The sequence below is a fragment of the Nipponia nippon genome, unplaced genomic scaffold (assembly GCF_047370975.1).
Source record: "Nipponia nippon isolate SJK-2023a ecotype South Korea unplaced genomic scaffold, ASM4737097v1 scaffold_15, whole genome shotgun sequence".
NCBI lineage: Eukaryota > Metazoa > Chordata > Aves > Pelecaniformes > Threskiornithidae > Nipponia > Nipponia nippon.
This window is the reverse complement of record NW_028262331.1, coordinates 12,146,206-12,170,633: the sequence shown is the minus strand read 5'-3', so window position 1 is coordinate 12,170,633 and position 24,428 is coordinate 12,146,206. Positions and strand designations below refer to the sequence as shown.

Genomic DNA, 24,428 nt, shown 5'->3' with positions numbered 1-24,428 from the left:
GACACCTTACGCAAGGAATCGGCAGCAGAGCCAGGGCGTAGCTTTGCCAGAATCGATTTTCCCCTGCCCTTTCCCCGCAGGATCAAGCGGCAGAAAGGGGTTCGTGTGCCCGGCAGCCGCGGCAGGACAAACACCCGCTCCCAGACCCGCACGAGGAGCCGCCCCGGCCCTGCAGCGCTGGGGTACGGCCGCTCCCCCGAGGCGCCGCGCGCTCCCCCGAGGCGCCGCGCGCTCCCCCGAGGCGCCGCGCGCTCCCCCGAGGCGCCGCGCGCTCCCCCGAGGCGCCGCGCGCTCCCCCGAGGCGCCGCGCGCTCCCCCGAGGCGCCGCGCGCTCCCCCGAGGCGCCGCGCGGCGGGGCCGAGGCTGAGCTCCCGCCGCCATCTAGCGGCGCGCGGCGGGGAGGGCCCGCCCGCCCGCCCGCCCGTCCGTCCGTCCGTCCGTCGCGCCTCGCCCGCCCGGCGCGGCCCCGGCAGCTGCAGCCCCCTTCCCCAGCTGGCAGCTCTCGGTTTCTCCCAGCGCTTCAAGTCATTTGCTTGCCGGAGTTGCCGGCTGCTTTGCCTGACCCAGAGCAGCTCTCGGTTTCTCCGTGTTTCTGGGCTCCCGGCTCTGACCTGGCTGAGGGTTTCCCTGGGGATCCTCGTTTCCAAGCTACCTGCTCCCTCCCCGAGCCTTGATGAGCACCAGCAGGCTTTCAGGAGGGCGAGGCTCACAGGCTGGGGGCACGTTCAGCCGCCCCCGTGGCTCTGAGCCCCGTAGCGAGCCCTCAGCCCGCTCCCGCAGCCCCTTTGAGCCCGCTCCGAAGCCCAGCTTGGCCCCAGAAGAGCAGAGGGGCGGCTGGAGGCCCCGCCGCAGCCCCCCGCCCCGCAGCCCCCGCCTCGGCACTCACCGGCGCCGGAGGAATCCAGCAGCTCCAGCGCAGCCTGTTCGCTCCCAAGCGGTTACTGGTATCACGCTGAGCCATCGCACCCAAACCACCGATTTACTGCCCGAAATACCTCTCCAGGGTCCCCCGGGGAGACAGGCCACCCCGCCGGCCCGGGTGCAGCAGGGAGCACCGGGTGGTGGCTGCCCCCGCTGAGCCACGGCCTCCCGCTGCCCAGCTAAGGAGCAATCAGGGGTAACGAGCATCTCCTGTGGGCAACCACCGGGCCCCACCTCACAGCCTCCCCAGCTGCGCCGGGCCAGGGCTCCCGGCCTGTGGCTGAATGCCAGAGCAAAACCCGACTGGCTCTGTCTCGGTGGCACGCATGAGATTGCTCATCGTTACTCTGCAAAATGGTGAATCCACCCAACTGGGACCCTGCACAGCAGAGCAGGCAGTAACCCGGCGCCCGCCGCTCCGCAAATGCTGCTGCCAAAGGCGGGAGAGGGTGAGAGTCCAGGGGAAACAGAATTCAGCTCCTGGGTGAAACCCCTGCCCGGGGCGTCGAGCCGTGGCGAGCGCTGCTGGGAGCAGATGGACGCAGCCACAGCCCCGTCTGCGGGCCACGACATCGCGTTTCTTATCCGTTTGTGCCTGCTAGGAGACGATGGTTTTGTTCATACAGGGCTCTGGGGTGAAGTGGGAACGGGACGTAAGGGGTTTACCCCCGCTTTTCAGTCACTCGCCTTACCCGAGCGGCTCCTGGGCTCTCACCCTGTCCCCGCAGACGGAGCTGCATGGCGTGGCTTATACCAAGAGCACGGAGAGGACATTGCCATCCTCCGGGCTGCGAAACCCCTCGGGCTAGGAGGCAGGTCATTACCAGAAGGCATCTCTTCAAAGCATAAATGATAATGTAGCACATTGCGAAATGTTTTATTCACAAACATTAATAAGGTCTATGAAAAGGCCGGTCAATGGATTGCCCTACTCTTTTTTTTTTTTTTTTTGTAGCCACAGATTAAATCTTATGTTGTTACTTATTTAATCAAGGTGCAAGACTCATGTTGCAAGGAATAGAGACAACACAAGGAAATCTACGCTTAGGTCCCGCCTGTTTCTTTAACATCCTGTAAAGAAACCCCTTCAAAAGGTAAACAGGGAATATTGGTTCTGCTGGGAGCCTCGCAGGTGAGGCCACGGCCTCCCCCTCCCCGCGGCAGCACGGTCAATCAGATGCGCTTGCTAGCCGAGGGTAAGCTACTTCTACCAGTGAAGGCCACAGCACTTAGCAGAGCTGAAAAAGCCCTTTATAAAGGAGAAACCGAGACCTGCAAGCCCAAAGCAAGCGCCCAGTCACCCAGCAAGGCGCCCAGATCTCCCGAGAGCGGGTGCAGCGCGCTGAGGGACGGGGACGCGCTTGGCATCGGAGCTGAAGGCAGATCCGCCTCCGGCAAGCTGCACCTTGCTGCTCAGCACCGCTGCTATTTATTCAGCCGAGCTGGTGTCAACGCCGGGTTAACAAGACGCCCCAAGGGCAGGGCGCGGGCTACCTCTGAGAAGCCGGCAGAAGCCACCAGAAAGGATCCCCAGCGATGGGTGCCACGAAGGAACCTCTGTGAGCGCGGCCTCCCGGGGCTCTTCCAGGAGCGCGGGGGGGGCTCAGGAACGAAAAGTCTGAAAGTCACCGGGTTCGCTGGTTAACAGCAGACCAACAAGTCGCAAGAGTTAAACGCGTACTTGGTTTTCTACCTTTAGCTGCAGCTCTATTTGCTCACTCTGCCAGGCAATTCAACACCAGCAAAATTTTGATTAGAGCTGGAGGGAAAAGGAGAATTTACAATCCGAATTTCAGCAGCTGGCAGCACACTCGTTCCTAGGAACCTTTGAGAACGCCATTTCTTTGCAACTCTCTATTTTGAAAAGGCGGCTAAAGAAATTTGCTTGCAGAAGGCAGGCGCTGCTGTGAGAAGACAGATGCTGTTCCTCATTTTCAGCAATACTTCCACGTAATACCAAAATATTTGGCATGAAGCACCCGATTAAAGAAATGCCACCGCTGATGGCAGATGGTGCTTCTCATCCCAGTCTGTAGCAGCCTGCTAATGTTAGATGTAATCTGATTGCAAACACAGCGCGGGCGTTTTTTCCAGATGAGCAAGCTTTACATAATTTTTCATTGCCCTTATTTCAGTTTGTTAACAAACATCATTGTTCTGAGCAAACAGCCCGACTGCAGCGTTAACAAACGAGTCCCTCTGCGCACCCCACCCTTCGACTCCCAGCACCTGGAAACGTCCTGTTATACCAGCAAAGCAGCCTTCTCCCCGCGCTGCACTACCTGCTTGTGGCACCTAGGCGTAAGCTGCTCCTGCTGTCGGGCCAGGAGGCCTTGAAAGAACCCGGCTCAAGGCGACGGCACTGCATTACAGCGAGACTTTCCCTGTGCAAGAGGCTGGGGAAATATTCCGGGCAGCAGGCTGCTCCCCTTTACCTTAGGACAGAATGAATGCAATCGCATAGGGATGTGCCAAGCGCTTTTTTTTCGTGGGAACTCGCCATAGATCCTCCTGTAAGCTGACTCAGGCGTAACTCTAGGCAGCAAGAGCTATGAAAACAGGATTTTCTTCAAGGAAGTTGCACTTGTATAAAACTCACGGAACAAAGCTGTGCTCTTGCCAAATAGCGGCTGCTCGAGTTATGAAAGAGAGTTTGTTTAACAGAAAACAAGTGAATACGTGTCCGACGGCCCCGCTCTTCCTCCCCGCTGGCCGAGGGACAGCACCCAGCGGAGGCCCGGGACGGCTGCCGTGCTGACTCAGCGGCAGACTCGCTTCGAGCGGAGGCCGTGCGAACACAGGGCACCAGCGCTCCTCCAGGGCGGACGCTTCGGAACCAGCCGGGTTTCCCAGAGCCAGACCAAGGGGATTTGTAAAAACTATTCTATTGAAATCACTTTTTTCTCCTCATTCTCAGAGTCTCTCTCCCCAGTGAAAGTTATAAAACAATGTCACAGATTTGCTTTTAAACAACGTTCGCCACCAGATCTGAACGGGCACCGTTCGGATGCTTTGAGCTCTGTCCTTCAGAGAAGCAAGGCAGGCTGGCCTTGCGCTTGTCGAACACGCAGCGCCTCGCTTCCAACAAGCTTCCAAGAGCAAAACGAGGTTGGTTTTCCTCCTCTTCCAAGCACTGAAAGCGTGCAGGTGCAACTCGTTCCAGCTGCCCAGTAACCGGAGCTAGAATTTAACAGGTCCCCTTATCTCGATTTCAGCAGCCGCCCGTGCAGGTCCTCCAACCGTGGCCAGCCCCCCGCGGGCCTTGGGAAACACTCGGCGGCTGGGGCGAGGAGGCAGGGGACGGCACGATCACCAGCAAGGAACAGCAACGGGAGAGAGGGATGGAGGCCGCGAATTCTGCATTTCTCACGCTGGGCACCAGCTCCGTTCCCTACCCCGTCATGCAAAGAGGAAAAAGCCGCCGCCGGGTGCTCACTGCACCACAGGTACCACCAGGGTTTGAAACCCCCATCCATCGTGGACTTTCGCTACCAATCTCCTCCGATGGTCCACACAACGGAGGCGATTTATGAAACCTCCACGACAACTGGGCCGTAGAAATAAAGACAACAGGATAAACGTCATCGGTTTTATTCTGCAAAGCAATATGCACATCTTACAAACACAAAATTAATCTAGGAGAGAAGTGTCATTTCCAAATCAGCTATTAACCATCATGCAACAAGACAAGTGAAATGTAAGAACAAAACAAAACAAAAGCCATCTTAACCCCACAATCACCTGCAGAGGGTTGAAAACCAAGGCTCAGATTTTCTATGTAACGCCAAAGAAAAACGCAGAAGAAAATGGCAGCTTTCTAAGAACAAGAAAACACGTACAAATAGAATCAAAACTGATTCAAGTCATAGTTAAAAAGAAAAAGAAAACAAAAAAGGAAAGATCAATATGATCTGAACTTTAATATTAAGTTTTTACTCTTCTGTTTGGCTGCATTTAACTTTTGTACATCGCGCCTAGGAGCAATCCGGTGTTCCTCAGTATTACAGCATTTCAACCTGATGGACACCCTTACCGCTCCGCTGCAATACAGGGGTGCAAGGCGATAAACTAAGGCCAGAAAGTACAACTCTACCATTTTCCCTTTTGCGTTTGTGGGTTGCGATCCTAGTATTCCTGGGTACTTCAGTACAGTTCGGGACAAGCTGCAAAGCAGGCTCCTCCAATTACCACAGAGCAAAACCAGATTAAAAAAGATTTGTTTTCCCTAACAGGCCAAATTCCAGTTAGAACATTGGGAGTTTGATTCTTAATTTGCTGAAAGACTCAGCTTTGCTTTTTTACAGGAGTCGCGTTATGTTGGGTGTTCTCTACGTATTTCCAGAATTTGCAACGCCAACCCACTCCGTTTCCTACTCCTGCCTTTGGTCCCCAGATCAAGCCACCCTCGTAGGCGACTCCAGCCGTCAGGACTAACGCAGGAGGCTGGGTATGTGCGAACTGGGAACAGCTCGGACCGTTTTCATGAGAAGCCGTCTACCCGTTTGGACTTCACCGATTCGTTTCAGCGAGGCAGCGTTAGCCCATAGCAGCATCAGGAGAAAACTGGAAGCTTCCATTTTATCCCTAGACTTCAAACTAGGCCATCTCTAAAGCTTTGCCTTAACATCCCCGGAGAAAAACACGTTAGTTAACACCACTTAAGTAACTGAAATTCTATAAAGGAAACATGTTCGGAAGGAAAGCGTGACTGTTTTGCTTCAAACACTCCCAAGACTTGTGAGCTCACTGAAGTCCCATAGGTGCAGGCCTACAGAGCAGTAGGGTACCATTCAATAGTGTCTATCGGTAATAAACGAAGAATCGTATGCCAGCGTAACTGAGAGACTGAGATTTTGACTTGGGGGGGTTCTTTTGTGTAGTTTAGAGTGAAAGGAGGAGGAGAAAAAAAGCGGAGGTGTGTGCACGCAGCCCTACAGTTACACTACCTGACAAGAAGCTGAAGGACACGATGAAAGGTCAGTTAAGGCAACCAGTGAGATTTTAAAAGCGGCGGTGGAAATGTCTGCAGGAAAACCCCGACTCCTGACCGTTAAGGAGGCTACTCAATAAGGAGCCAGAAAGAAAGAGCAAAAGCCAGAATGGGAACGGGAGCAACGCACGGAATAAAATCTCTGATTTAAGAACGGACATAGCGAACAGTGTGTGTTTTACTGGGTGGTTTCTTTGACCTTAATCACAACAGCCCTCGTCCTCTCCTTGTCATCTTCCCCCGAGCGGGCAGCGTTAAATGGAAATCGGACAACGCCAATAAAAGTGTCATCTTCAGCTGCCCTTCGGAGATGGATGGGGCGTCCCAAAGTGAAGCTCTCCAACAGACGATGGGATTTCTTTTCCTTCCATTATTTGCGCCTGCCCGAGGCTGCGCAGAGCCCCAACAGACTGTTAATACAATACATCTTTTTATTAAGTTTCACTTTCTAGAAAAAAAAGTTTACAGAGAGCTGCTCTGCGGCAGAGACGCACAATCCTGGTTTGAGGGCTGCGGACGGGAGGCCAAGCGGAAAGCTTTCCAGGCAGTCTCTATGCTGACTGATTCTCTGGCATTCAGCAAGCCAAATGACCAAAAAAAAAAAAAAAATTCAAACTTCGCACTTTTCAATAAGAAACATTTTAAAATGGGACTTCACTTCTTAATTTGTTTTACTATGAATAAAAGCACAAGTTTGTCCTAAATACAGCTCTATTAAAATGTGAATATGTATTTCTTTTTTCAAAAAAAATCTAAAACGTTGATATCTTTTCTTGCAAGCAAGGAACAAATGGAAGAAAGTATTAGGCCACACAAATACACATTTAATTCATGTAGTAGATTGGTGGCTTTGGAAATGCAGTATTATATCAAAGGTGCATACTGTTTCAAACACACTGTACATACCATTGGGCAAAAAACAAAGATCTGTTGGTTTGTTTGAGACACTTGCAAAGGCATCTTAACCTGCCCAGATGCAGCTAGACAAAAATATCTTGCTCTGACTATATGTAGCCATATCACTAAACATATCTACACAAACATTCGGCTATGTCCACAGGTAAAGACTGAAGGTTTCCGGCCGCACTACAATCCGGAACGAGTGCATCATCTGACCTATTCTGGATATACTTTTATAAATATGTACAAATCAATTACAGGCACTTGAAATGTCTTTGGTTGGAATAAACCAACATTGCAAGATAATGTATTCACAGAGTGTTAAGACCCGTTCTGGGTTCAGCAGGCAATGATTACGGTTCTCAGTCATTCTCAGTAAAAGGAGACGATGGATTATGCTTCTGACAAAGTAACCTAAAAAAAAGAAAACATTTAATTAAAGTCAAATCCTTAATCCCGTAACAGTGATATTACTTATCTCCATGCAGCTGGCACATCTGTCCTTGCCTTCTCAAAGAGCCTTGACAAGTCAAACTTGGAAAGGAAATCAAAGTAAGTCTGAAGGTGTTTTGTACTTAGCATAACCAATTAAAAAAGGGGGGGGGGGGGGGGGGCAAAAAACCCCCAAACCCAAACCAGTTATACTACAAAATATCACCAAGATCAAAAGGTGCCAACATTAGCTTCCTACTTCACAATTAAATATATTCGCATTTAATCCTTCAAGCAAAGTGCAGGTCTCCGAGGCAGTACTGAATGACTGTTTCAGTAGCTTTGTCATTATTTAATTTTAATTTAACTTAACCATTGAATAAAACGTGACACATAATTCTGAAGTTTTCAGTCTATTGTGATAAAAGAGAAATACAACTACTCAATGCTATCTATTCAATGCTTCACACAAAACGGTGCAAGTAGCTTCAGAAGAGGTGCAGCAGCAGCACAGCACTTACTGAACTGCAGTCACCCGCTGCTGTAGCAGACAAGCCTGACGCTGAGGACCTACAAAGCACGTACGTGTATTCCGTAGCACCCGTCTGTACTGTCCACAATGAAACACCCATGCCTCTCTGAAAGGGAATTAAATCTACATCTCCAGAGATAAGAAAAACCAGTCTGCACTATGTAAGAAAAAAAAAAAAAAAAAGAGGTTTTCTTTTCCTATGTTTTCTTATCAGAGTCAACATTTTGTTATTACACAGACTCACCTTTTCAGAGCAGAATTCTGTATTGCTTTGCCTCAGTTTGCTTGGTCTGCCTTTAATAACTGCATAGCAGAACATTGTAATCACCATCACAAAAAGAAAGTAACTGGTATGCATGAGATGCAGGTTTATTAGAGAGCGATCATCCTGCACAGAGAATTAAAACCATTTACTGACAATGCACCAATAATGGGCGTTTTATATTAAAGCAATAATTATCCGATCAGCACAGAAATGACTTCACGAATCAACCTTCTCCCCTTTGCGCAGCTGGCGCAGTAATGAGAGTGATTCCTAATTGCGGCCCATGAAGAGCAAAAATGTTCCTCATGTTAAAAATCTGCACTGGAGAACTCTTCCCATATACTGGCAGCGTCTTTGGTCAAAGGCTTTCAAAATACAAACGCTCGTTATTAAAGCTGTGAGGCACATGGGGATTCCAGGGAGACCATCATGCCCACCGGGGGTAAAGCGTACCCAACCCTGCCTCAGCCCTTGCGCTACCTAATAAACCAGCGCTGAATACGACTATTTTAGGACGTGAACAAAATCCTATTCAATTAAAAGAGAGCTACGCATTTATCCAACACAACACGCGAAACCACCGTGGCACTTACATCTGGAACTATAACAGTTAGTTTGGGGTTCAAAGCATGATACACTTTGCCGATTGCTCCTTTGTAACACCAGAAAGGATTATAATCTTGTGCATATTTCGTATTAGAGTCCCTTGCTGTGGTAAAGATCTTGTACCAAAGCGTAGCATTGCTGTATGTTTCAGGAACACAATGTGGTGGCTGACTGCAGAAAAACAGAAATAATTAGCACCCCAATTGCCATTCTCCACGTTCGGTGAGGCTAACTTTTGTAGCTGAGTCAAGCCCAGTCTTCTCAACAGCAGCCTAAAACACGGTTTTATTTTGGACCTTCCGAAACAACAACAACAAACTAAGCTTAACCAAAAGGGTCTACAAAACCCATATGATTCCTATACTAAGATTAGAATTTAACTGCATGTTGTCCCAGTAAGTCAACAGCCCACAGCTTAATTAGAAAACCACTGGTTTTCATAAGGCTTCACGCAGTCACGTGAATCTCCCCGGCGGTTCTGCAGGGTATCCTGCCTAGTGTCAGAGAGGCTAGGGAGGCAAAGGGAAGCTACTCCGATGAAAGGTCTGTGTCTGCCGGGCTGTGGCAGCAAAGCAGCACCCCGCTTACGCTGGTCTCTCAGCAGGGAAGAGGATAAGAACCTTAGAGGGAAGCTTAGCTCTCACACAGGGTAAGGAAACTAAATTATAGGGTATCTTTCTTAAATATTCACAGATTCTTTTGTTCCTAGTGAGTTTAAATCACAGGTAGCATGTTGAAAGGCAGGTAGGGGCTATAGTTCAAAACATCCACGGAAAAATCTAGCGTTGCCAAAAGACAGCAAGAGTCATAAGCCTCAAGACCGGGTTTTTACTGTGGGGGAAGGCAGACAGGTACCTCATTTCCACGTTCGTCAGAAGGAACCACCTCAGAAAGCAGCTGAGGAATTAATCGCCCGGTAACCAGGCTATGAAGGAGTGTTTAAAACGCACTTACACTGTGACAGGAAAAACATTGCTGGCTGCTGTCACAGTCATGCAGGTTGTGAACACAACCTGCTCGCAGTGGCCGTGAAGAACGCAGTCGTCTGAATTCCAGGCAGCCGGCAGGGTGAAGGTAATATTTATCTCCTCATGGGATTCCCTGCCTTTGAGAAAGAGAGAAGGAAAACTGCTTTCCATTCACAAAAGTATCTGGGCAACGATCACTAGGATAAGGACAACACGCAAAGGACTACGGCAGCAACCATAACCCCGAATCTGTACCTTTGAAGTCATCCGGGATCTTTACTATCAACAAAGAGAGCAAAAAGAAAGTTAAAAACCAAGCCAAACTACAAACCCCCCAGCCGCTAGTCTTTCTAACCTCTCCTGCCCCCAGAAGACGTGGGGTCACCAGACTCCTTTCAGAAATTAAAAACTCGCTATTTATAAGTGAATTATAATATTCATTCTTATCATTCGTTGTTTTCAGGTGAACAATCAGAATAACGTTCAACATAAACTTAGCAAGCTAACTGCTGGCTGCCGCTTCTCTAGAGCGGCGCGGCCCTTGCCACGTACCGCGCACGTTCAGAGAACTTCATTAGAAAGTAAAACCACGGATCTTCAGCCTTTCTCCTCCCAAAGACTTCATTCCACATTTGCTTTTTCTGACACTTACTTTTCAAATTGGAGATATGCATGGAGACAAAAAGGTGCTAGCAGATATTGAACTGCAGAGTAAGTAGCGTACGTTAACTCCTTGTGGATATATTCATACTGAAAATAAATCCAGGCTACTGGAAATGGAACTTGCATTTGATAGCTCTTAAAGCAGTAACAACATAACAACATAAAACACAGTAATACAGATTTACAGCTATGACAAATGTCTCTTCACAGGTCTCTGAGGTTGAAGACACCTTCAGGCGTTGTTATAAAGTGCAACCCTGGCTAAAAGCTAAAATTCAATGAGGTTCTATTATCAATTTCTACTCATTTTCTACAATCTCCTGTCAGAACGTATTGTCAGGGCAGCCACACAGCAGATCAGTCTCATCACACCGCAGAAATTGTAACCATCAATTTCAACCATATTTGTTGCTGTTTGCGATATTAAAGCTTATTCGTGTATGCATTTTAGACAAACTGGATTTTTTAGACAACGTGCTACTTGATCTCTAATATACATTAATGCCTTTGAGGTGTGAGTAGAGGACTTGAAGGTGTATCAAGACAGAACTGAAGCTAGTCACTGCAGAAGCTTTTGCTGCTTGGAATTTTGTTGGCTTAAAAATGACCTTCCAGTGTCGTTAGGTTAATCATTTAAAACTGCAAAGCCTAATCTTGGCAAACCTGCGGGTTCTTTTCCATTCTAAATGCAGGGAAAAGTTTTTCTAGTAAACAAGTAAAGGGGTCTATAGAGGAACAGACTCACAACAAATCTGGAAACACACGTATGTTCTAAGCAAAAGATTTCTCTCACCAATAATAAGCTGCTGAGTTTTTATTTGATTATATAGTCATCATTCAAATTTATAAAGGTCAAGTCTTGCATACCTGAGAGTCCAATTTGGTGTCCAAAAATTGTGGAACTTAGATGTGTGACATTGCGAGAATATCCGCCAAACGGTCTGAGCGGGTCCAGCGTCAACGTGATTGTAACAGAGATGTTTATTGGGCCAGAGTCCTCGAGAGCTTGTGGAGACTGTGTAGAAGATCTCGCCTGGCCGCTGGTCACGGTGCTTTCTGGAGTTGTGGTATCGTTGATGAGATGCTTTAAGGTTTCATTCTCCGATATACAGAAGTCCAAATCATTAAACCTCAGAAGGAAAGTATTCCAGTCCTTAAAACAAACGTGAAGGTTTCAACCAGATTAGCAAGTTAACCGTTGGCTGCCGCTTCTCTAGAGCGGCGCAGCCCTTGCCACGTACCATCCCGCCCGCAGTTCCCAGCCATTGAACGGGAGTTACGTGGCTCACGAAGGGAGCACAAGTACCACCGCGGCTATCTCAACGACGGGGCAAGTTGTTTACAAAAGTCAGACGCGTTCAATCGCAGCTACTGCCTGACCGCAGCTCAGGACAGCGGCAGAATATCCTTTACACTACAGAAGGAACGTACTAACTTGGGCCGTTCTCACCACGCTCAGGGCATGAGCCGTTTCTAGCAAGGTTTCCCTCCTTACAGAACAGTACTACTAGGTAAGATCAGAAGTTTCACAAACAAGCTAGCTGGCACAAGAGGATAAGGAAAGGAAAGGCTCCTGGCCATAGTAGGGAAGATCCACGTCTGATGATTTGGCTTGAAACTAATGAAAGACGACTATTCAAACATTCACACCAATAGCCTCTTTCCTTAGGAAGTCAGAGGCAAGTATAAATGAAGACAATCTCCCATAAGACTTTGTGCACTCCCATGAGAGGGTTCTTGGAGGGAAAAAAAAAAAAACCTCATTAGCTTTGGGCATGTTTTTCAAACTAGTATTCCCACTGTCTAGCTCAGGAACTTTTTGTACCTACCTCTGTCATTTCTGGTGACTTGATCTCCTTGATTTTGAAGAAATAACCCAGTGTCAGAAAAGCTATTGCCATAGCGCTTACGCTGATCATAAAGACCACAAGCGGAGGTCGACTGCTGATGTAAACCTTCAGGTTCTCCAACAGGTTTATGTTGAACATTATTCTGATTGTTCACCTGAAAACAAAGAATATTACAACAGTGACTGGGCTGTGTGTTCCAGGGCAGGGCTGGCAGGTCACGTAAGACAAAAGTGTGACAACAAAAAATGGCATCATATACTAAAATGAGATTCAATTATATGACTCTGTACTGTTCACTGAACACAGACTCAGCATGCCTTAAATAAAGCACAAATCAAAACATGCTTGACTTCACCTTCTCAGCGCCTAAGTTGCCAGCTAGGAACAGATTTTAAGAAATGAGGACAACTTCTGGCATGGCCAAATATTGCTGATAAGCAACGAAACCACTTCATTTCTTTCCCCACATACCTAGGCAGGATATACACTGCTAGACTTTAATTCCAGCAATATTTGAATTCATCAAATTACCGTGCGGATGGAGTTGTAATGCAGCCCACAGGTCAAACTTTGTACATCCCTGCATATACTTTCAAAACTGAGGCTGAAACCTTGAAGATCCCCCTTTCCCCCGTCCCTAGCCCCAAAGCGCCAGACGTTCAAAATGGGATCCGAAAAGCAGCCGAAAAGCATCATTTTAGGCTTCTGCATCCAGAATCCTGTGCTCAGAAACACCTAACAACTGCATCAGGGTGGAGGCTGGAAGACTCCTGTCTTTACCCGATTCTTGCAGGATCTAGAGAACTTTCGCTAGAGTCCGTAAACAAAGGGAGGACCTTACACATGCTGAGGAAACGTACCGAATCATTAATTTTTGTCCATAATATTTTGCCCCATTCCCCTTCTGAATTTTCCTTTCATTTGCAGAGCAGAAGACCCAACCTAAGTTTGCTGTATCAGCTTCCCCACCTCCACTCACCACGAAAAGCCAACAGTCTGATGTTAAGGGGCAGCCTTGCGGCATTTACTGCAGAAGCTCTGCAAGGAAGGGACTTGCAAACCTCTTATCTCTGCCTTACCTACAATCCTGGCTGAAAAGGCTTTTAACCCCAAATAAAGCAGAAGGGCTGTAACTGTTCCTAGCAATGCGTTGCTTATCCCCAAAATCCATAGGAAAAGGCAAGCTTCAAGACTAGTGTTTAAAGAACTGAGCACTGCAGTGGTTAACGTGTCAGCATTCACACAGATCTGATAACTTCTAATTAAGTCAAGGACTCCGCTCCCTGCAGGTCGGGGTGATTCTCACCGACCCTTATGAGAAGTCAGGTACAATCCAGATGTAGCACGGCTGAAGCCATGGTCTGAGGATGAGAGAGGGACAGGTCTTGAAAAAGAGGGCAAGGGAGGGAAACAGCAGCCTTTGATCTGATGTACTGATTTAAAAGAAAGCAAGACAAGGGGAAAGGACAAGCTTTCAGACAAAGTCTTTTTCAGATCACACAGTGTGCAATGATCACAACTTTCTTGTGTATCCTCAAGATTTTACCGGCAGAAATGCTTCTGTTATTCTTTGTAGAAAGAATAGTGACAAAACCTGCAGAACTGCTCCAGAGGGGAAAATCCAGCTCGCTGAGAAGAGACCCGAGATGCCGCGGCAATAACCCAACACCCAGCTGTGCCCGCGGCCTTTCCCCGTCCCCCCCCCACACCTACTTGCTCGCCTCGGTGAAATCTGCTGAAGCAGGGCTCACCCCAGAGCACAAGATCACGTCCCGGGTTTACTGTTTTGCACCGTCAACCAATTTTCATCCACTCTGCAAAGACCAGGAAAGCCGGCAAGAATGACCGGGTGACAAACACCTCGACAAAACCACATAGTGTGTCTGTGAGTGAAAAGCAGGGTGCAGAGAAAGGGTGGAGAGGAGGAGAAGAGGGGAAAGCAAAGGCGATGACAGATGTGCACTGTACCAGAACCGCTATCTTTGGCCAAGAGCAGCCGTGCCATGGCCCAACAGGCCAGCGGAGGTGTCGGGAGAAGGCAGGAGCGAGGGAAGGGGAGAGCTGGCGTGGGTACGGATCACGCTGGGTGCGATCCCCATTTCTGTAGGGTCTGATCCTATCTTGTCACTGGCAGCAAATTTCTTAAATGAGCCCTAGGTAAAAATCCCAAACACTCCATCTAGAAACGTTGGAGACACATGTTGAGATGGAAAAAGATCAAAAGATAAACCAAAAGCAGAGTTGTATTCAGTGTTCCCTTCTGAATTTCCTTTTGAAAATAACACCGCAGATGGAGGCTTTATTACAGCATTTAATCAAAGCTGAATGTCACCCACAGCATATACGGCACTGTGATTCCTTTTTAAAGGGGCTTCCAACAGCGCCATTAGCATGCTTGTTTACCACAGGGTCTAAAATCAGCCGTAAAACTGGATGTGCTGAAAAGCATACATATAAAAATATTTGGGCTAATATTTTTATGTAAGAGATCACCAGCTTTTAAGTGCCAGTTGCTTAATAGGCTCCCACAACTCAGCGGCTTTGAAAGCAATTGGAAAATGCTATAAGCTGCAATTTCTGAAGCGCAATATGCCTTTTGAGCATTTGTGAGAGGAAAGGGAACAACTCTGGATTTCAATACTAGAGCTGACGTGCAAATAGCAATTGGACACGGTTAGCGCAAACCAGAACGAAGAAGAATGTTTCCGCACTGCTGCCCGAAGAACTACCAGTTTTTTATGAAATAAAGTGCTTAAATAACAGTAATTATCACAGAACTTGTGAAACAGATCGGTGCACGTAAGTCAAAACGTCTATTCCCACCAGATTTTAGGGGTTCGGTTAATGGTCCACACACTTAAACTCCTCCTTTCTGTTAGGACCTGCTAGAAACACAACGCAAACACAATTCTGCTACCAGCTCCGGCTGTAACTAACAACCTCCTCTGTGCAAATGAATAACCTAAAGAACATAATTTAAACTTTTATTTCTTTTTCGCCCAGTTAAAAAAAGAAACCGAATGCTATTACCTCCTGGTGGGTCAGGAAAGCAAGATCAGATTTCACTTTTTAGCTAAATAAATAATTTAGAAAGCGGCTCTAATAACTGCTGCCTGCCTCTCTCCACTCCGGCTAAGCCTTTTAATACTCCTGCAATAAAAATCTCCACAGTCAGCCTTACAAGGAGCTCAAGCGCAACGGGAAGAATGAAAACTGCCAGCCCGGAACATTGGCCACCAACTCCAAAGTAATTGCTCGGCATTGAGGTGTATCCATCAAGACCAAATGCCGCGTTCGGGCGGAGTTACAGCTGACGGCACGCACCGGGAAACACTCGACGAGCACGGGAGAGAGATTGCGCTCTTAACTCAGGCCCTACAAACCCCAGAAATTGTTATACAGTTAAAAAGATAAAAATGGTAAAGGATGGAAATACAAAACAGTTAATACTTCAGAGTCCCAGGCAAACACAGAATTGCGTAGCCATCCAAAAAGCGAGGAAATAGTCATTTATTCTACAGTTTAGGGAGTCTTCCTCCCGTACAGCTCAAGACCATGTACAGCAACCTCAAAGAAGTAACATTTTAAATTCCTCCTTATTTGTATGAAAGAGTATGGAAAAGGTAACTTCTGAAACAGACCCAGGAGGTTTTTCAAGAATAAATTACAAATAAGGAAAATCTTGAAGTGTATTGCAAAGTCCAAAAAGTCAATGAAATGAGTCATAGCAGGAGCATTAAATTCCTGTTTTGGGGCTTAATATTGAAGGAACTGAATTCCTAACAACAAGAAAAACAAAAAAGCGTGCTGTACTAGAGCAGGTATTAAAAGTAAAACTGCAGTTGCCAAAAGGAAAAAACCCGAAAATGTGAATTTTTACAGAGATCAAAGTAAACATCTGGCAACTTTTACATGTATCTTGCCATAATGTCAACTACCATCTTTCCCCCAGAAAGCTTAAAATCATGTAATTTCCTTACAAATATTTCCCCTTCTTGTGGTGCATGTAAGATAGTCAGTCCAGAGGAGAAAAACATTTGGAGGGGTTTAAATACTAACCCCCCCCCAAAATATCTTAAGGACGAGAAGGGCAGCGCTGGCCCATCCCAACAGCACTCCGTTAAGACCTCACGTGCTCTCCAAGCCTGAACATCTTATTGCACATAATAGCGCTTAATCTTAACTGTGCAGCTCAGTTTGTTTATGAATCAATTATATTTTCAAAGATGCCCCATTACTAGGAGTACGATGGGGTTCGGAAATGGGTCACACCAGGGTTAACCACTTTGAATGAAAATAACGTTGCGTGCCAGAAAAACAGTCATAAACACAAATCAACCGAACTGCGATCTTCCTAGCAAACCATCCGTAAATAACATGCAAACAAAGAAACGGTGTTGATCTCCAACTAAAGTGCCTCTCATTTAAGAACAGTAAACAGCAGCAGGTACCAAAAATATCTTTAATTTGTTTTTTTTCTCTTCAAACCGAACTTGATGTCTAACACCTAAAACGCAAAAATAGTAAAGCAAAATAGATCAGTTGCGTTAACTGTGAAGCTGCCTATTAAAGTTCAAAATATTCAAAACGATCTGTCAAAGCTTTACAAAGACTAATTAATAAGAATGTCTGTATCTCTAACCTACTATCACCAGCCTGTCGAACAGAACCAGCAAAAGTAACCACAGCTGATCTTACAGCTGCAAATAAAGCCTCTGCTGGTTCTCAGAGCAGCAGCAATTATCCCCCCCTCCTTTTTTTAAGGGAAAGAAAACAGGATAAAAATTAAAATTAAAAACAGAAGCTTCGAAACTCACCAGAAGGCTGCCCTTTTATGCCCCGAAATGAACCACTCATTTCTACTACATAAACTATCAGAGCTTTTACAGCCAGTTTCTTTCAGGAATTGGGGAAGGCTAATCAAGATTTTTTCTTTTTTTTAATTTTAAATCTTCGTTAGAATTTCACAACATAACATTTTTATCACAAAACATGCAGTTGGGAGGAAAAGAGGCGTTTCCTACTAATTTTATAGGAAGACTTCCTTTACCACACTGATATCTGGAACAAAGAGGTGCCAGTACCTGCAGCTGCTTCAGTTCATCTTTTCAGGAAGCGTATCAAGACCCTGCGGGGTGGAATCGTGCAGCCCAAACCTGTCAGCAGCAGCAGGGCAGGCAGGGCTGACTCCTAGAGCGAAGGGAGGGGAATCCTCCCGAGCAGAGCGCTTTTTCTGTCCGGCTGATCCTCTTCCCCTTCTCCTGTCCTTCAGTGTTAACAAAACAAACCGAAGGAAACAGACTCATAGTAAATGCCATCGGTCGTCTTCACAAAGTAGAGGAAGAGAAGTAATCAAGACTTGCGGAGGAAGAAAGCTGATGAAAACCTCACCTCGGATCCTTCAATCCACTGCAACCAAATACAACCAGAAGAGCAGCAGCCAGATGTGCACAAACACCTCGACTCCCCCAGGAGAAGGCACCCAAGTGGGAGATAACAGTGAATCGGCTCAAACCAGTCAGCGGCTCATCACGGGTTTCTGAGCTGTTTTATCCCGTAAGTATGTTTACTGATAAACAAGAGCCTGGAAGCAGAAAGCGTGGCAGGAAAATGGCCCGGCCCTTTGCACGTGCAAAGAGCGGAGCCGGCAGCCGCCGTACAGCAGGAAGGAGAGGGAGGACGTGACCTGCTGGGAAGGGGTCCTGCCTCGCCTGGCTCCGGCAGCGGGGCCGGCCAGGAGGCAGGTCACGCACGGAAGCCTGAGAGCCCGGAGGCTTGCAAGAACAGAATGAAGCAAAATGCTTCATACTTGCATGAAATGCTTCTTTTCACCTCTCACAGCACTTTTCAAAGCATAATTAAGCATTTCAACATCCCCAAGAGCTACATAAACAGCAAACATTTCAGTTTTACCCATAAAACAAAGCCAAGGAAGGGAAGTAATTTGGTCAGAGTTATAGTAAATGTTAAGGATCAAATTGGTACTGAATTTCAAACACCCAAGCTCCTGACTATAACTCTTGTTAAAGACAGAAAACTTACAATAAAAAGTAGATGACATAAAAAATAAAAAAGGAAATTCCGTGGCTCAGACGTCGCTCAGTCTGTGTCTGCAACGCTTCCAGATATTCACAGCCCTTCCCGACAAAGGCGTGCTGTAGTTCAAAACGTCCGGGGGGGATTTAACGCGAGCACCTGAGCAGTATGTCATCTGATGCCCCTGCAACAGCAAAGCTGACTGTAATTCACCACTTAAAGAAAAATTTACACAGAAACAGACAAACGCAGATGCCTTCCCGATACTTTTTTCAAATGCTAAGAGTTTTAAAAAATTGAAGAACCAGAAAAGGGCAGAAAACCTATAAGCCAGAAAATACAGATGATGCGAGGAAAGCCTTATTTCACCGGTTCAACAAGCCCCAAATTCTGCCTTTTTTTAAAAGTGAAAAACACAATTTAAAATATACCCAGCTGTAAAGTGAAAGTAAACCTAACCTTTGGTTGAAAACACACATTTTGCTGCCAAACTTTAAAAAAGCAGCCCTGTTTGCCAAGCGAGCCCGCGGCAGGGGAAGGGGTACCCTTTCATATACAAGGGTTCCGGCTTCGGCGTTTTTGAAACCTTCCAACTTTTACGAGTCAAAGTCGTGACTACAACATGACTTATCACAATCTAGATCCCATGGACTACAGTAAAACATGCAATACTAGACTTAAGGGCTTTGAAGTTGTATTAAAAAATGCTATTCTGGTTACTGCTGATTAGCACGCGAACCTGGGAGAGGAAGGCAGAAGTAAAATGATTCCGTTGTATAGGATCTGTCAAAGTCCCATGAGAAATCAAATTCCGCATGTACCGTACTGACAACAGCCAAGCAAACGCAGTTCACAGAAAGGCTTTACCCCAGGAGCATGAAGTGTCTCAGTAACAGGTTAATAATCAGAAACTGGTTCAGTGACCAATTGGGGAAGGTTAATCGTTGACTTCATTAAGGCTGCCCGTTAAGGAACGCGGTACAGCATTCAGCAGCCTAAGTACAGAAAAAAGCCAGAAAAAGGCTCCTTGGACTGTTTGTAGTGAGAGGTGGTGCTCGTAACGAGCACTGTAAGGCGACGGAGACGCAGACAGACACACAGCTTGACTCACAAGCAGAGAGCGACTGGCAAGTTGAGGAAATGGCAGCGTTAGTGGAAATGGCAAAGCAGGAGTGCTGGATGTAGCAGGAAGGCAGCGCTGGCTGGGTGAGAGAGGCAGGACGACAGCCTGTGGCCACCAGCGAAGGAGAGAGCGCAGAGAGCAGCAGGAATGACCGAAGCAGGGACTGGGGCGATGGCTGGACTATCGCTGATAGGGCAGTTGTGTTACCGCGTCTCTATACTTCATCCCCACTGGTCAAAAGAAATCTGACTTCAATTTGCTTAGCCCAAACTCATGTGAAGAAGTACAGCCTCCAGTTTACAGGCAGATAATTAACAAAACCCGACATGCCAAATTTTCCTTCAAAACAAACCCCGGGAGCTGTGAGTCCTGGGAACCAGCTTTATTCGCAGGTCAGAGCAGTCTTCTCAAAAAAATGAAACTCCCAACACAGACACGCTTTCGGCAAGGGGAGATTTGGGAAAAGCAACAAAATTCTGACAGCAGCGAGTTTCATTACTACTTAGCTTAGGGCTCATTTGATAAAACAGCTTCATTTCTACAAAAAAAATTATGCTATTTAATTAAAAAAAAAAAAAGACGATCACAGCTAACAGATCTGCAGGAACACTGTCAGGGAGCCGCGCTCCTCTGGTGACATCCATCCGGGCGATGGACGTGCCAGCCTCCCGTCTCTCTCGCGCCGGACGCATCCAGCTCACACAAAGGCCACCGCGGTCTGTTTGTCCGTGCCCTCAGACGCTCCTCGCCGCTGACAGAGCCCGCTGTTTTGTATTATCAGGTGGCATTTCAAGTTCTTGTCTTTCAAGTGGAAAAGAAGAATCGCATTCCACCGGCCCTGGGCCACTCCTCAAAACACAAGAAGTAACAAAGCTATAAAGGTCTTAATCCTCTCTGATGGGACTAAACCTGGGGTCAAAGAGCGTTCAGTTCAGTCTCAATTCAGTATTCTCTCGGCTCGCTCTGCCTACAGAAGTTGTCCCCTGTCCCGCGGACGCCTGCTGACCAGAAACCGGATTGCAGCCATCGGCTTATTCCCAGAGACCGGAGGGAAAGCAGGGAGATGGACGTGGCAGCAGCTCACTAGATGAACCTAGAACCACTTTCTATGTCCAGCCTAGAAGCGAAAGGAGTAGCATGTATTTCCTACACCTCAACTGCTTATAAAAACGCATTAATGATTTACCGCAAGAGACAGGCTTTCCCTCCACGACGTACTGCCAGTTGCAGAACTTCTGAGAAGTTCAATGAGGATGTGGAGAGTAATCCTTAATGAACTCTTATCTAGAGTCAAGATTTGCCCAGCAGGCCAAATTTACCTGTCTAATTATACCACGAGAGCTAATCATGCAAACAAATTTCCCCAGAGAAGACAAGCCCTTAAAAAGCAAACAAAGGGAAAGGAGAGAAAAAAAAAGCTGAGATGTAATTTGTTCTTTGCCCTGTCAGGCAGAAACGTTTCCCAGGGTGCCCATATCTGTGATCACGATGTACGGCGCAGATTCAGCGTTAGGGATCTAGCAGCCATGTTCTAGGCACGATGCACCAGAATTTTTATTATTAAAAACATCATGACATCTTTAGATGAGCTTAATCAAAAAAGTAAAAGAGAATAAAATATGGATCTGGAGTGGATAGCGAAGAAACGAGGAAGGAATCGCTACTCAGAAGCTATTTTGAAATGGAAGTGTTTTTAGTGCTACCGGAATTACTCTTTCTCACTATGTTTTCCTGGGACGATGCCACACGTACAAAGTTCAAGCTAAGAACCCTTTAAAATAAATTTAAAGTAAATAGCAAAGTAAAGCTAACGCTAAAATATACCAGCCAAGGCAAATCCCGCCCGTTTCGCACACCGCCGCGTAGCTCTGAAAACAAACGGCCCGGCAGCAAACCTCGGCGCAGGCCGGGGCAGCGGCGGCAGCAGCAGGCGCCCGGCCCGCCCGCCCTCCCCCGCCGGCGGGGCCCAGGCTCCGGCGGGGCCCAGGCTCCGGCGGCCGCTCCCGCCGTGCCGCAGCCGCCGCCGGAGCTCCCCGCTCGCCAGCCCGCTCTGGCCGCCGAGGCCCGGGGCCGCCCCCGCCGCACACCGGCAGGACCCCCCGGGGCGGAGGAGGACGAAGGCGACCCCACGGCCACCGCGCCGCCCGGCTGGCGACGGCCGGGACCCCCGCGGGCCCCGTCAGCCGGAGCCGCCCCCGTCCCCACCTTACCGGCGCCCGAAGCGGGGAAGAGGCCGCCGGGCCGGGCGGGTGGAGGCCCGGAGGCAGCGGCGGGGCTCAGAGGCGGCGGGGCTGCCGTGCGGGCGGGCTCTGCACCATCCTCCTGCCCTGACGGGGGCTGCGGGGCCGGGGCCGGCCGGACGGAGCGGGGGGAGGCCGCTGCCGGCGCCGCTGCCCGGACGCCCGCCTCCGCCTCCCGCTGCTTCCGGGGCCGCGCCGCGCCCTCTCACCCCGGCCGGCGGCGCGGACGGCGGCGCGGGGGGGACAAGCTGCTGCGGCGCCGGCAGCGCGCGGGCGGGGCCAGGCGGCGGGCGGGGCCCCCCCGCCCCGGCCCAGGCCCCGGCTGCTGCGCCAGGAACGGGCCCGCAGGCGGCAGCCCGGGGCCGGCGCTCGACCCTCGACATCACCGAGTCCAACCATTAACCCAGCGCCGCCAAGGCCACCACCAAACCACGTCCCTCAGCACCACATCCACCCGGCTTCTAAATCCCCCCGGGGACGGGGACTCAGCCCCTGCCCCGGGCAGCCTGGGCCAGGGCCCGACAGCCCTTTGGGGGAAGAAGTTTTTCCTAATACCCAACCTAACCCTGCCCTGGCGCAGCTTGAGGCCGTTCCCTCTCGTCCCATCGCTTGTTCCTGGCGAGAAGAGACCGACCCCCCCGGCTCCAGCCTCCTTTCAGGCCATTGCAGAGAGCGATGAGGGCTCCCCTCAGCCTCCTCTTCTCCAGGCTGAGCCCCCCCAGCTCCCCCAGCCGCTCCTCCCCAGCCTTGGGCTCCAGCCCCTGCCCCAGCCTCGCTGCCCTGCTCTGGCCACGCTCCGGCCCCTCCATGGCCTTGTGGTGAAGGACAATGCACTTGCCCCATTTCCTAGCCCCTCTTCCCCCTTTCTCACTTTTAGTGATTTTTACTATCCAAAACACCTCTTTTTTTTTTTAGAGGTGTCCAATACCTAGAAGCGTTCAAGATGAAATCTTTAAAGCAGAGGGCTTAACAGAACAAACCAGAAGAATAACATTTTAATTACAATGATGTTCACAAGAGGAGAAGGTGAAGCCTCGGACCTGGAGGTGTAACGCCGGAGCGGAGCCAGCAAAGCGCGACGCAGGTGGTGGAGGGATGGGTAAAGAGAACAGGGCCGGGCTCGGAGCCAGGCTCTTCCCTGTGGCATCCCGGGAAGGGACAGAAGGCAAGGGGCTGTGATCCAGGGGAAGGTAACAGCGGTACCGAGCTGTTTTAGCCAGCTACTCCCTCCCAAGCCTGCTGCTCCGAGCCAGGGCCGCGGCAGCACCCTGCCGTTCCCAGCCCGGGCCTGGTGCTGGCCTGTCTCTGACTCCAGCGGCAGCCGTTTGACGAGCTGGAAGGAAAGCAGCTGCAAGGACTTGCGACAGCTGCGGTGCTTTGGAAAGGCAAAACTACAGTATTTTCCTGAAGATGAGAAAGGTCAGAAATCGCCCCGTCTTGGAAGACGTCCAAGGACAGTACTGAATTACTCGCCTTGGTTAATGACCGGCTCCCTCCTCGACTGGGGCTTTTGGAAGGCAGGAGGCAGCAGTGCCAATGCACGTTTGGCAAGCCTCTGCGACGATTAAAGCCAAAACCCTATACACTAGTTCTGTACCCGTCTCTGACAAGAGGAGGGTGGCTGTAGATAAAGCACAAGGACACCTCCTCCCCTGCCGGATACCTAGACGAAGCAGCAAAACCCTTTTGTCCTGCGTTGCAGCCGCTATACATATCAGCCCCCGAGGTCCAGGTCTCTATCGGATGGAACACTGCTCCTCTCCCCGCAACCACTGCAACCCTTTTTTTCAAATTGCTGCTGAACAGCGCTAGCTACATACATCAGCATCTATCTGTGCCTCCCTGCCTTCCAGCCACGAGAGAATATACACCAGAGAATTTGTAAACATTGATGATAACTGGGTAGAAGCAGCAATTTAATTTCATAATTCAGTTATGCGAAACCAGAGACGTACAGTTTAATTAACCGAACTTCCTGTAAAATAGGTTCTCTACTACAGCAAAAGAAATAGGTAGTTCACATGCAAAGGAGTATTTACAGCTTCCGATTCCTAGGCGCGAGCTCACGGTCCTCATTTGGAGTAACACAGACCTAGGAGTGGGCTGCCGAAAAAACCCATTTCTGACACTGTGACTGTCGCAGAGCCCAGCAGCCTGTGCTCCAACTCACTTTAAGACAGTATTTCAGTTAAACTCTCTGGTTGACAAGTAACTTGTTCATAGACACTATTTCCTAACCTTTTGCATCCCTGGGGTTTCTCGCTGTCTCTTATCCCAAACTCGCGGGCGGGAGCAGAGCAGCTCTGCGCTGCTGCGATGCCCCGCACCGAGCCTGCGGCCAGTCCCAAGCCGCGGGGACGCTGCTTACCGGGGGTTCCCCGGCTGAGCCAGCGCCGCGGCAGCACCTCCCCGGCTCGGCCAGCAGCACCCCGCAGCGCCCTGGGCGCGACGGCTTGCCCAGTCTGAATTTTTAAACACCGGGAAGTTACTCTGCAGTTATTACTACGGCAACTGAACTACCTTACCTCAAGCAAGACAGAACTATTTACCCGCTTCACCTACCGACAGGTCATTTGCCTAATAAAATATTGACAAGGTCTTAAAGCGCTCAAACACTAGAACGCAAGCTCCTGCGAGAGCTGCTCCCGGAGTTGTAACGCTCAGGCTACACCATGGCTGGGGGCAAACCACTCCTGCTTGCTAACTTTTAGATGGAGCATGGAAACCCCTCTTACCTGCCTCGCGGGGGATTCGGAGGATTTGTTTGCTGAAAACACTCCCACCTTAGTGGCTCGATAACAAGATGGCATAGGAATAAGAGATACTTTAGTTACAAAGGCACCAGCAAGTCGTTCTGAAGCCCTTAATCTCTACAATGGTCTTTCTGCAAAGAAAAAGACAT

At 48.8% G+C, this 24,428-nt stretch overlaps 2 protein-coding genes across 8 annotated transcripts in view; both read right to left on the bottom strand.

Annotated features, from left to right (window-relative positions):
* LRRC75A (leucine rich repeat containing 75A) overlaps positions 1-1,738 on the bottom strand; it is a 112,184-nt gene extending 110,446 nt beyond the window's left edge. Inside the window, exon 1 of the mRNA XM_087751714.1 lies at positions 887-1,738. Coding sequence (XP_087607840.1) covers positions 887-961 — 75 coding nt within the window. The 5' untranslated portion in view covers positions 962-1,738. The remainder of the gene's footprint in view (positions 1-886) is intronic.
* A 2,758-nt stretch (positions 1,739-4,496) lies between these two features.
* On the bottom strand, positions 4,497-24,406 carry TMEM248 (transmembrane protein 248). 7 transcript variants are annotated; one of them, XM_087752182.1, is made up of 11 exons: positions 21,497-21,771; positions 18,170-18,347; positions 17,519-17,711; positions 17,212-17,393; positions 12,107-12,281; positions 11,145-11,430; positions 9,601-9,751; positions 8,634-8,817; positions 8,020-8,163; positions 7,765-7,932; positions 4,497-7,225 (listed from the first exon to the last, which is right to left on the bottom strand). In XM_087752182.1, the coding sequence occupies exons 5-11, from the start codon at positions 12,263-12,265 to the stop codon at positions 7,205-7,207; spliced, it is 1,113 nt and encodes a 370-aa protein (XP_087608308.1). In that variant the 5' UTR covers positions 12,266-12,281; positions 17,212-17,393; positions 17,519-17,711; positions 18,170-18,347; positions 21,497-21,771; the 3' UTR covers positions 4,497-7,204. The 7 variants fall into 7 exon arrangements, with proteins under 7 accessions (XP_087608308.1, XP_087608310.1, XP_087608311.1 ...); XM_087752184.1 differs by lacking the exons at positions 17,212-17,393; positions 17,519-17,711; XM_087752185.1 differs by lacking the exons at positions 17,212-17,393; positions 17,519-17,711; positions 18,170-18,347; positions 21,497-21,771 and adding an exon at positions 24,262-24,406.
* Between the last annotated feature and the right edge of the window lie 22 nt (positions 24,407-24,428).

Excerpts from the sequence above, each read along its gene's own strand:
- TMEM248 (XM_087752185.1), bottom strand. The coding sequence starts at position 12,265 with ATGTTCAACATAAACCTGTTGGAGAACCTGAAGGTTTACATCAGCAGT. Across the intron at positions 8,818-9,600 it reads AATGTTTTTCCTGTCACAGT|TCAGCCACCACATTGTGTTC; the intron begins GTAAGTGCGTTT and ends GTTTTTCTGCAG. Across the intron at positions 7,933-8,019 it reads CAGAATTCTGCTCTGAAAAG|TGCAGACTGGTTTTTCTTAT; the intron begins GTGAGTCTGTGT and ends TTTCTTACATAG.